This window comes from Tachypleus tridentatus, chromosome 9 (genome assembly GCF_004210375.1).
Source record: "Tachypleus tridentatus isolate NWPU-2018 chromosome 9, ASM421037v1, whole genome shotgun sequence".
NCBI lineage: Eukaryota > Metazoa > Arthropoda > Merostomata > Xiphosura > Limulidae > Tachypleus > Tachypleus tridentatus.
This window is the reverse complement of record NC_134833.1, coordinates 73,733,850-73,746,204: the sequence shown is the minus strand read 5'-3', so window position 1 is coordinate 73,746,204 and position 12,355 is coordinate 73,733,850. Positions and strand designations below refer to the sequence as shown.

Genomic DNA, 12,355 nt, shown 5'->3' with positions numbered 1-12,355 from the left:
CATGTATCACTGAAAACAATGTCAAATCTATTTGATAAGAACTGGACAACAATAGCAGAAAAGTAGTTGAAGCTATACTGATCAAGTTATCATGTCAACGCTAAGTACGGAACGATTTAAGTAGAATCACATTAAAATAATGAAACTGTGATATCTCAATTAACATAAACTCCAATGTAATCATGTTTGTAGTTCATTCTTTCAGTCTGCGATTTCTTTTCTAGCATTTATCTAGTTCACAGATATCTCAGCCCTCTAGCGGCTATCATTATATTTTAATGTAATGTTTACGTAACCGTACAAACTTAAAATATTGAATTTAATATATATTTTACAATAATATTTCTATTATTTTCTTAAATCTCACCAAACATTTTATAAAAATGTTTTTATACATTTTCTTATATTTCCCTCATCATGCATATTTGTTTGAGACCTTCTGGGAGAATCCACGCGCCATTTTCACGAATTTGAACAAAGAAGAACAGTCGATTGCTTGCTCTTAAATTTCAATCACAATGAGTTCTACAGAAAACAAAACAGACGTTGCCACACAAAGAGCGGAAGAAAAAGTTAAAGAAAATGAAAAAGCATCCGGAGATTTAAAATCAGAAAGCAGTCCAACGAAACGAACAGCGTCTGAGGTAAATTTTGTTTTGAGTAGCTGGTAATGGTGTGGCTAAGTCGCCGTTGAGCCAGCCATGCCAGTTGCATGCTTACGCCGTACCTCAGCATTTGTTTGTATTATGATTTCTAATTGGTAGTGATAAATAACAGATGTTTTAACGAATTGATTAAACTTTAACCGTGTTATATGAAGAGAATGTTAAACTATTATTTTGCTGTTGTATGAATTTTTAATGTTGCCGGTATTTATTTCTTGCAGTTTTCCTTTAATTCGAACTCCGAGTGTGTCACTATCACTGATAATATCACTAATCAGTATACTATAATGTCCTCGTTAATTTATAATTGATAAGTGTGAATTTGAAACTAACTTGATAAAGGTTGCGAGTACTATTTTCTTAAGTAAGAGGAATAGTAATGCTAATAGCAGACGATACTAGTGGTATTGTAATGCTATTGCTAACCATTAGTGTAAATACCATTACTGCCACTAGTACTAGTAGTATTACTACTTTCGAATTTGTTTCTTATGATTTCTGATTTTAAAACATTGGGAAAAATCATCAATATGTGCTTACAACTAGTAGTTTAAATATTAAGTTTAGTGATTTAAAAGTTAGATTTATTAAATTTAAACTTTATAAACAAGTTAAACAAGAATTAAAAATTAATAACTTAATGAAATTCATGAAACAATAGTACTATATTAGATATATATATATAATTCAAGTTTAATAAATGTATAGTTGTTTTTGTATCTATTTCTAGTAATAGAGTTATCTCACATTTAAATCCGTTGAAAACATTTGTGCATTAGGAGTGTAACATGCGACTTCAAGGCTCATAAGTTGTTTAAAAGCTAGGATTCGTTATCATCTAAGCCTAATATTTAAGCTTAATTATACTGTCTACACTGCAATGAATCTTGTGTTTTGTCCAATATTGGAAATAACTATATTTATGAAATCTGCAGAGGAAGAGAAATTGTGAAACATTTTCTTAACAGTAAAAACTTGTGTACAAACATATTTTTTTTGTTTTACTTTTATACACTGTAACTTAGAGGACTTCAACAGAAGAAATAATTTTTTTTCCACAGCAGTTGTGAAATTTTTAAATAGTTTTATTTCAAACTTGCATCATTAGGTATGGAGGGGAAGAATATAGTTCAGTTATATGTTATACACGTATATTCCCATGTACATTAGCATGGTTGTGTATTTAGTTACCACTTGATTAATTATTATGCGAGTTTTTTGCCTTTTCTAACCAATGCAATGAAAGGTTGACTTAATAATACAATGAAACTTGAATATTTATAGTGATTTTTGATGAAAGTAGCATTTGTGGTGCTTACAGAAATCTGGTTTATTCTGAGTTACTACATTAATTTTCACAATTTATTTTATATAACCGAACACAGTGAACCATGACATAACTTGTGCTTTAGTTGCACATTATTCTGTCTTCTACAAATAATGTATTTTGAATATGTCAAACTAGATGTAAAATAGCGTTAAAAAAAGTTAAGTTATTTTACGTCTATTCAATTATTTATCCTTTCAACACCATAGTTTAGTATATTATTATCATTGTAAACACTGTAGGTTGTATCTGACAATGCCACTAAAAGTAATAGTTTTAGTGTTATGCAGTTTTTATGCAGTTAACTCTTAACTGTTGTTACAAAATTTGATAATTAATCACGGTAGTTATGAAGAGAGAAAAATTTCCTTCCAACTGTCAGAAAACTGGTTGAATCTGTGTTAACTATGAAATTAAAATATTACAGATATTTGTTTGTGCAACTAATTATGATACCAAATTGTGAATTTTTTACTTTAATTATACATGAGAGAGACTTAAAGGAACCATTGTTTATTAGCCAATGCTTAAGTTTGTTGTCAAAACCACCTAAAATAAAACGCCGAAGTTTTTTTTTGTTTTTTTTTCAGTAACTGGGGTATTCTCTCACAAAAATGGCCATTGTTTTTGCATAAACCAACTCATGTTTACAATGTTAATTTATTTTAAATTGTTATCACTAAGTGTAGGAATCTATACGGTTTTAATTTGACAGTTATTTTAAACCAGGGTTTTATTATTTCAAAACTAAACTCCGAGTTGTTGTAGTAAACATGTTTTAATCAGTGGTGAACTAGTTGTTGGTTATTTGAATAAGAATTCTTCTTTGAGAAACTAACTTAATATCGATAATAGGTTTTAAACCTGGGTTGGGGTGAAAGGAAGTACGTTACAATGACCGCATGGCGCCAATTTTTAAACAACGCTCACAGGTAGCGGCGGTGTACTTCTCTGTTCCATGATTGGTTGTAAAGTTTTCTTTGTTTTGTTCGGAAAGAATATAAAGTAAAAAGTTGTTTTTACCGTACAAAGAATAGTGCGATAGCATTTTTCCGATTGTCCTTAAAATTGTTTAAACACTAAATTTACTGTGTTTATTGTGTAGTACTTTTAAGGTAAATAGTGTATATAACGAAGATGCCCAAAGGTATTTTAAGTGTCATAACAATTGTTTTTTAATAAAGTGCTTGTGGTTACCCTATAGATAAAAATAAACACTAGAAGTGAACTTCAGTATTTCAAATATGTATATGTATGAGATGTGATACGAATATACTAATTAGATTATATTAAAAAATAGTTAATTTTTAAGTTTCAACTTGCATACTTTAACAGGTTTTTGTTTTTTGCACAAAACATTTCCTTCATTTTAAAACTTTGTGAATAAATGAATGGTCATTGAGTTGCTTTAAAACTTACTTTGGAAGATAGTTATTAGTGTTAAGATGTTGTAGTAACCAGTCCAAGATTTTTATTTAATTTCGTGTGTATGCCGCGTGTTTTTATTCGTTTCTTACATAATTTAAATATGACATTATAATCGTAGTCAAATTTTTGAACAAGTCAAGATATTACGAGACATTACGTATGGCTTATTTCATAGTAAGTGGTGCCTGCTAGTCGTCATTTTAACTAATGGCCTCTAAGAAAGACTTCTGGAGTCTAGATGTTTGTTCTTAAAGTTGCTGCGGATGGTGAAATAACGTTGTCTCGTATCCCCCCAAATCTCCTTGTTTTAATAATATATTTTTGCCATAGGTAATTTGAAATGCTGTTGCATAATCAGTATAAAAAGTTTAGTTTTTATTTATAATTTTTATTTTCATTTACCGCATAAAAATCAGGGTCAAAATTGTTCCAATAAGGATGCCCAACTGATAATGTAAGACAGAGTGACCATACCCTTAAGAGTTTTTGCAGGTCACTTACACTTAAAACTAATTATTGTTTTGTCGATTTTTAGCAGTTGTTATGGTAGAAGTTTTTACATAAGTATATACTGGATATTAGACTGACATTTTAGAAAAGTGTTTGTCAAGACATAGTTAACGACATAGTTAAGAAGATAGGAAAAATTAAAAACTCATTTAATGTACTATATTTGGCGTGACGACATTGTCGTTTCCAAGCTTTCTGGTGCGAGCTGATTGGATCCTCTGCGTATGTAGTGGTAGTACCAGTACTTTGCTTGAACGCTTGTTGTACCTATGGGCCAGAAAGGTTTGAGCATCGTTAATGTTTGCAAGGCGTATGATTTATTGAGTGTGGCTACTACAAGCACTTACTTTTAACATGTAGAAATTTTGTGTGATATACGTGTCTGAGCCTCATATCAGTAATGTCTATGATGTTTAGGATTTACAAGGTTTGCTTTGGCAATCAAATGAAAAAGCTAGGTTTACAATTTATAAGTTTGTTGCATATTGGTGTGTGTGTGTGTGTATATATATGCACACACACACAGACATTTAAGAAACTAAGTAGATAATATACATAATAATTACTTTTTTGATCTCGATTAACATTCTTTTCCCTGTGAAGTGTTGCGGTGTTAGTTTGCTCACTGCTTCGTAATTGGCATGAAATGTAGCGAATGGTTTGTGAAATATTTTCAAATTATATATTATGGTGCGTTATTTTAACAGTAGTTCATATTGTGTGTGTGTATATATGTTTATATATATGTGTTTAAAACAACACACTTTCCACAATCCTACCCGTATGTGACCTTCAGTTTCTCCTTAAGCATTGACTGCAACGGTAACATGTCCATCAGTCTTATTGGTTAGAGAGTTCCGCAGTGGTCTTCTATGTGTGGGATAGGCTAAGGTGCAAGTTGGAAACGTGGCGGACGCTGATTGGCAAACACAAACTTTTATACGGTCAACATTACTAGAGAGTTCCCTATATTACTGTCAGAGCCTTTGTACTCCTGCATGTATGTGTGTGACATACAGATTGAGGCTGTTGTCATGGTAATAATTGCTTCATCTGAGATGGTCTGTAATAATCTTTGTGTTAAAACTAAAAACGGTAGCGTCAAGCGTTCCTTTTACCCTGAGCGATAAGAACGATTAGACATTGTATATACGCTTGGAAACAGTATGGCAATATAAGTTGTACTTTTTGTTACCCAAGAATAAAGTAATATTATAATCCTTTTATTTAAATTATTATCTTAATAGCATCAGCCCCGAGACATTTTTACTTCTAGGGCTGGTAAAGATTTGTATTAGTAATTAATAAAATTTAAATCTATGTATTCGATTGTACAAGAAAAGTGATTGTAGCCAGCTCTTGGTATTTTAAAAAAATTGACATTATTCTGCTATTTGGTTTAGCTTGACATAAATAGTGGGTGACTGAAAAAATGCAGTGTTTTAATTTGAAGAGGTTTTGACAACACTTCTAACTTTTACAACAATCTTCTAAAACAGGAAAAATATTATTGTTCATGTTTTAAACAATAAATATACATAATTATTTTATGAACATCATTTTAGAAAAATGTGTATGTATGTGCAGAAACAAGATAGTAATGGAAAGTCAGAAACAACTTGCTTGTCATCTTGTGCTATAAATTAACATTAATAGATATAAAGATATTAAGCTATAGCATTTGTAAAAAAAAAAACATAAAACTAATTTCAAGATAACATCTGTAGATATTGCATGAAACCCACTGAGAATGTTCAATCTGTCCACAAATTCTTAAACTCGTAGAATAAAAAACTAGTAGGCAGCAGTGGAAAAGTCAGAACTTGTAAAGAAGTGAAAGTTCAAATAGTTTAACCTACAGTGAAGAGATTTACTACCATTAACTATTTGTACTCAAGACAATAACCCTTAATATGAGCATAGTAAAAATTAGATCATGTTGGAACCCACTGAAATATTAAACATAATATAAAAAATCAAAAATGGGGAAGAACTGTGTAAATTTTACAGTGTGTGTGTTGTCATGGATTTAAGTTTTAACTGTTTTTTTTAAAGATTGGCTAAAGTTTTAGCAAATGTATATCAACTAATTCCAATGTTCTGTGTTACACATGCTTAATGTATGTAGCTTTTTATGTAAGATACGCTTGTGCTTTCATTCAGTTGTCAGATTTGTAATTTTATGCATCTGAATCAGTAATTTTATTGATGATACAGATATTCAAAAGCTGTTTTAAAGTTATTAATCAGTAATTTTTAGTATTAGTATAAGTATTCTCAGCAATAAAAAAATTCACAAGAATGATTAAATAGCTTTTATATTGAGGTTGGTATAATACCCATAATGACTATATAGAGAAAACTGTTGAAAATCCAGAAAAGTCAAGTAAGTTAGTGTATTTGTTTTTAACTATTGTCTAGAGTAAAGTAATCATGTTTTGTATTTGCTAGATTAAAGTTTGTGGAAAATTAGCAGTATGAAGTCATGGGCCAATTGTGTAGTATGAAGTCAGTTTAGAATAAAGATTATGACTGAGTAAAATTAAATTACATGAGTCTAGGATGAAGGCTCCATATCATGTTTTGGCACGTGGTTATATGCTACAATTCAGGCATCTTCACAAAATTTTGCGAGATTTCAATAAACATAAGACTTGTACAGAAAAATAAAATTCAAAGTATTTTTACTGTAAATTAATGTTTTAATATATGGAGTTAAAATAGTCACAACCTTGTGTGTAAAGTAATTTTCATGTTAAAGTTAAAAGTACTATTCTCTGTCCAGAAGTTAAGACATTTTTGTGTGTGTAATCTCTAAAATTTCTGAAATGTTTCCAACTTTTTTCTAATAGAACTTCATATTTTATCTGCTATATTTACTAATCTAATTTTATGTGAAGTCAACCAATTTGATCAGTCTTGTAACAACCATAAAAAAAATACAAAATTATCCTTTTTTCCTACTAGAATTGCTTCAAATAACTTAAAACTTTATATGCCTGTTTCTAATTAAATATTGTATTATTCCCATTTGAAAAGCACTGTAAAGTGTAAAATACTTAAAATAGTTAGTAATATAGATAATAAATTATAGACAACATTGTCAAACATTTTAACAAACAGATGGTAAAATTTCTGTATCTAAATAAATATATCACAGCATCAATATCTGAATATGGGTTACATCATATCAACTACTGTCATATATAAACCCATTCATGTTGTAGTGGGTAAAATAATCTTTATGGTAATGGTTATTTCTAAGAAATTTGTAATCAACCATTTCTATGAACTTTTGCATGCAGTTATTGCTAGTGTGGGTAATCTAGTTTTTAATTTAAATATGGTTGGAAAATGTAAATTTTGAAGTTGATAGATGAGTTGTGTATTCAATTACAAAATCAGAATTAGACATTTCTTTCAATTTAATGACATATTATTGAATGTTCAGAGGATTGCTTCTTACAGTTAAGTGTTTTTAAAAGTTAAATTTTTATAGTTAATGTACTGGAAACATCCTGTCTTTCCAAAAATCCTTCAACTCACAGAATGATAAATTAGTAAGCAACAACGTAAGAAATATAAGCTATAAAACAGAAAAATGTCTTTAATAATACAAATTCAATGAATGTAATGATAAAAGTGTAAGTTTGTTGTATAACCTCACATAGATTTGTCAGATTTTGTGCAGAACCATAAATGTATTTTGTTTGAGATAACTTATTGTCATCATTGTAGAAATACTGGTGTAATATTCTGAAAGTATTATTTGAACTGTTTTTGTAACATCATTAATTTTTGTGCGTAACAGATTAACAATGCTGAGGATGAAGGAGTGAAACAAAAAGTATTAAAGGTGAGTTTTATAAAACAAACTATTGAACCCAGATTGTGGCATGTTCAGGAAAATGGTTCTAAGAATTAAATTTTTTACATACGTATGAATTTGCAGTAGTCCTGTGCAGTTTGTCTCTTTTTCTTCACATTGTATAAATTACATGTGGTACATTTTCACCTTTTTAACCTCAAAAGCTATTTTTCAAAGACATTATGATTATATATGTTAGTGTAATACCAAAGTAATCATTGTTGGAGTATAACTGAAATATTAAGGCAAATATTTGAGAGTGATAAAGGCTTTGCCTATAACTTTTTGGGTATTCAAACATGTTCATTAGCATTAAAAGACTTACGCATATCATATTGTCCAGCACCCTTTATGAATTGCTTTACATTGGCAGGCTAAAATTGGCTGTTATTGTAATGTTAATTTGAAAAGCAGAAGATTAATAAGAAAATTAATATTTACTTTGAGAAGTGGGTAATTTCTTAAAAATATAAGTGCTTGGTTTATGATTCAACAAGTTTTAGATCATAATTTTATATTCATAGATTAATTTTAAATTCAATGTCTCAGTTTCGTTACACATGTATATAAGAAATAAATGAAATCTTTGTTCATTTGAACTAATATAAAATGCAAGAACTATAACTGAAACTTCCAGTTGCAAATCTCATTCCAGAACTAAATACATGAAACAAGTTTTAAATTAAATATGGGAAAGTCTTTAACATCATCAGACTTCTACTTTCTTATTTAGAAAAAAATAAAAGTTGCAACTTGTTATTTCAATCTTTTTTATGTTTCATTATAGTTTAGAGAATAAAGGAATTAAATATTTCAAAAGGATAAATGTAACCATCTGAAATATTGTAGCTGTTTGTGTGGGAAGTGTTTTTCACTCTTAACTGTTTACAGTTGTAAGTGCTAGTATTTTTTTTGCATTCTGTTTAAATATTTTTTTCTCTTCTTTTCTCTACAGACTGACCATACAGGTATGTTTTATGTTTGATTAATTAAATTTATTTAACTTTTCTCTGTCATTATTAAAAATATAAAATTGCATAAGCTAATAGTTTTACAGATTATTATGTAAAGCCATATAGCTACTTTTTTAATGGGAGTCATAAAATTTAAGAAATGTTGAAATGTTTGTACTATATTTCTCAAATTTAAATGTTTAATTTTTATACCTAATTTTATAACACACACAAGTGTATCAACTTTTAGATTATACATTAGTTTACAAGTAATGAAGTAATTGTCAATGATGACTATTTTAAAATATTTAATGAAAGATACATTATTGTCAGTAAGGTCCCAGAATTATTATTATCTTGGATGTCTTTTTAGTATGTAGTCTCTTTCAAAGTGAACTTTGTAATGAAGATTGATAATGAATATTCACTTTAATTAGAAAAAGAAAATGGTAAGTCTGAAGATAAATTTGAAGGTGATGAAGATGAGGATGAAGAAGGAGTTCCTGAAGGTGATGATTATGATGAAGGAGATGAAGATGGGGCTGATGAAGAGGGTGATGAAGATGAAGATGATGCATAAGAAATCATAGTGGTTGTGATGGCCACTGTGGGAGGGGGGGGAGCAATCTGACAGACTGGGTTTTAAATTGTTCAGGGTATATATATAGAAGGTACCTCAGATGGGCAGATCGTCACATGACTTGTAGAGTAAAATTCTTCAGACTTTGTACTGATATAAATTTATAAGAATTCTCTGGAATGAGCTATTACCATCCATCATCTGGCTTAATTTTTGGTCTCTGAGTAAAGATGTTATGATCTGTGTTTTGTACATGCTCATCTGCCACTTCTTCATCAGCCTGTGATTGAATTTCAGTCAAGGCTGAAATGAATTCATGTAACATCATGTGTGAAATGGTACAGCTGTATGGATGGGTGTTTTGTTATGGGATTTCATTTTTCACATAAAATTAAAAAAAAAAAAAGAAAACTTCATCTTCAATTTGACTTTTTTTCAGTATGTACTTGTTCTAGATAGGAAAGGGTTCCTGTATCCCTTTTAGTGTGAGGTGAGTTGAACTGTGTATTTTAGTTGGTTTTTTTCTTTGATCAGTGTTTGGATTATCACTTAGCTTAAATAGGCAATACTTCTATTAACATACTTTTATTCAACTGAGAGCTGGAGGAGTATACAATTTTCAAATAATTTTTTCCTCGTTTCTAATCATCATTAATTAATAAACAAGTAAATTTTCTAGATTAAGTAGTAAACTGAAATGTACTTACCCCTCAGGCTTAGTTGTAAGAAGCCCTGGTAACTTTTGGGACAGTTTGTATGGGGTGTATGTTTAGAATGTTGTGTTAGTATGTATTGGTAAGATAGTACAGTAAAATCTGTCTAAGCTGGAAATATCAAAAATTTTGCAGCATTATCTAAAGATTTCTCTCAGAAAAAGGTCCTCGACATGATGGGCCCCATGTAACAGAGATGGGAAAACTATATTTCACCTACCTCATTTATCAACAAGTAGGATTAGATTTTGAGTAAGGCAGAATAAATGTTTTTGATTAAATATTATTTTCTTATTTAATTAATAATTTCTTTAAATATTAATACATTTTTGTTTAAATACCAGTAAATTCTCAGGCATTTTGTTGCATTAAGTATTGGTTAAATATATTTTGCTCTTTTTTACTTCCATTATTTTTGCAGTTAAATTAGATTCATTATTTGTAGAAATATATTTGTCTTTTAAGTGCAAAATTATACTCTTTAAATAATTCTTATGAAAAAAAGAAATTGCTGTCTTTAATCTTAAAATTTAAGGAATATTTACCATGGGTAATAGGTAAATGTGAAAATTCATGCTGTTTCAAAAATTTAAGGAAGAATCAAGTTCCTGTGGAATGGAATGTGAATAATAAAGCATGGATGACAAGTGGTATTTCAAAGAATTTTTGAACAAATTAAACAAAAGAATGGAACAAGAAAATAGGAATATTCTACTTTCCTAGATAATGCAACTTATCACCCAAAAGTTCAACTTTCAAATGTTCGTTTAGTTTTTTTACCTTCATGTACAGCATCAGTTCTACAGCAACTAGATAATGGAATTATACAGTGTATAAAATTGAAATACAGAAAACTGATGCTTCAGCATATTATCATGGACGACTGTAAAAGAGCATTTGAAATGACCATGAAAAATTGATGTGTTAGATGCAATTGCATTTTTACGTCATTCAATCAAATGCGTAAAAGATAAATGCATAATAAAGTACTTTCAAAATTGTGAATATATTCTTGATAATGACAGAGGTTGTGAAGTTTGTTATGATGATTCTAGTGAAATCCAAACTTTGATTAAGAAGATTGATGCAGATGATTCTGTGAATATGGAAAGAATGTTTTAACAGAAATTGATTTAAGATCTATAATATAATTGCAAGATAGTAACAGTGTTAAAGATTCAGAAGATGAACAAAATGGAAAAATAATGAAGAAATAGAAATTCCTACTTCATCACAAGTGTTACATTATATTAATGCTATCAAATTGTATGCAGAAATGAACTTCATGAAAAGGCTATAGGATTGGCATTCTGTCCACATGAGAAAGTCCATTGGAGAAAAACAAAACAGTTGAAATTGGATACTTCAGATAAATTAAGATTTTGTGTACTTGTATATATTTTGAATGTCTATTTTTCTTCTTATTCTAATATAGCATGAACAGTTTAATTTTATTCACAAACATCTTACTTTTGAGTCAAGCAACTATAACATTCTGCTCAGAAATTATATATAATTAAGGAAATGCATGTTCACTATGTCTAAGCTGGAAATTTTACTTGGTCCTGTGCAATTCCACCTTAGACAGGTTTTACTGTATTACACAGTGTATAATTGATATTTGAAATATCTTTGTTTTTATTTTTTTGCACATCCTTTTTTTGTGGTTGGTTTCTTATCACAGTAACTAAAAAGACTACTTTGTTTTTAACTGTTTCTATCATTTCAGATTTATTTAAATTGCTTGCTATTTTATTCTTTAACAGAGGGGGGTAGATTTTTTATCTTGCATTTTTTGTTGCTTTAGAGGAAACTTCTAGTTTACAAGAAATAATATGGTTAGCTTTGGTATAATATTAATGTCAATGATCTGGATAAATTAAAATGGTTGAGTTATTGAAATTGAACAATTTTTGAAAGCACAATGGATAAACATTCAGAAGTTTTAAATATATTGGTTCATACAGTTTCATAAACTACTCCTGATGTAACAGTCCTTGGTCCATTTTTGTATTGTGTTGTAGCCACTACATTTCATGCAGGGAAGGTGTAATAAAGTGGTTCCAATAGATCATTGCTTTTGCTGTTGCTTCTTTATTGGTTTGTTGTAGTTGTTTTATCGACTTATGTAAAATTATTTTAAAGGTATATGCCAAACCATTTTGAAATTATAGTATTGAATTTCAGTTTAAAACATTTTGCAATAATCTTAGAAATAATAGTTTTTGAAACTATTAGGTGTGTTTTAATTTTCAGTTGGAAGTAACTGCCTTGTAATTTTACATAGGTTTGTGGTAGTTTTTATTTCTAT

At 29.2% G+C, this 12,355-nt stretch overlaps 1 protein-coding gene across 2 annotated transcripts; it reads left to right on the top strand.

Annotated features, from left to right (window-relative positions):
* Positions 1-426: 426 nt before the first annotated feature.
* LOC143225501 (uncharacterized) lies at positions 427-12,116 on the top strand. Of its 2 annotated transcripts, XM_076455060.1 has the most exons (4): positions 427-644; positions 7,742-7,786; positions 8,754-8,766; positions 9,189-12,116. In XM_076455060.1, the coding sequence occupies exons 1-4, from the start codon at positions 519-521 to the stop codon at positions 9,329-9,331; spliced, it is 327 nt and encodes a 108-aa protein (XP_076311175.1). In that variant the 5' UTR covers positions 427-518; the 3' UTR covers positions 9,332-12,116. The 2 variants fall into 2 exon arrangements, with proteins under 2 accessions (XP_076311175.1, XP_076311176.1); XM_076455061.1 differs by lacking the exon at positions 8,754-8,766.
* Positions 12,117-12,355: the final 239 nt, after the last annotated feature.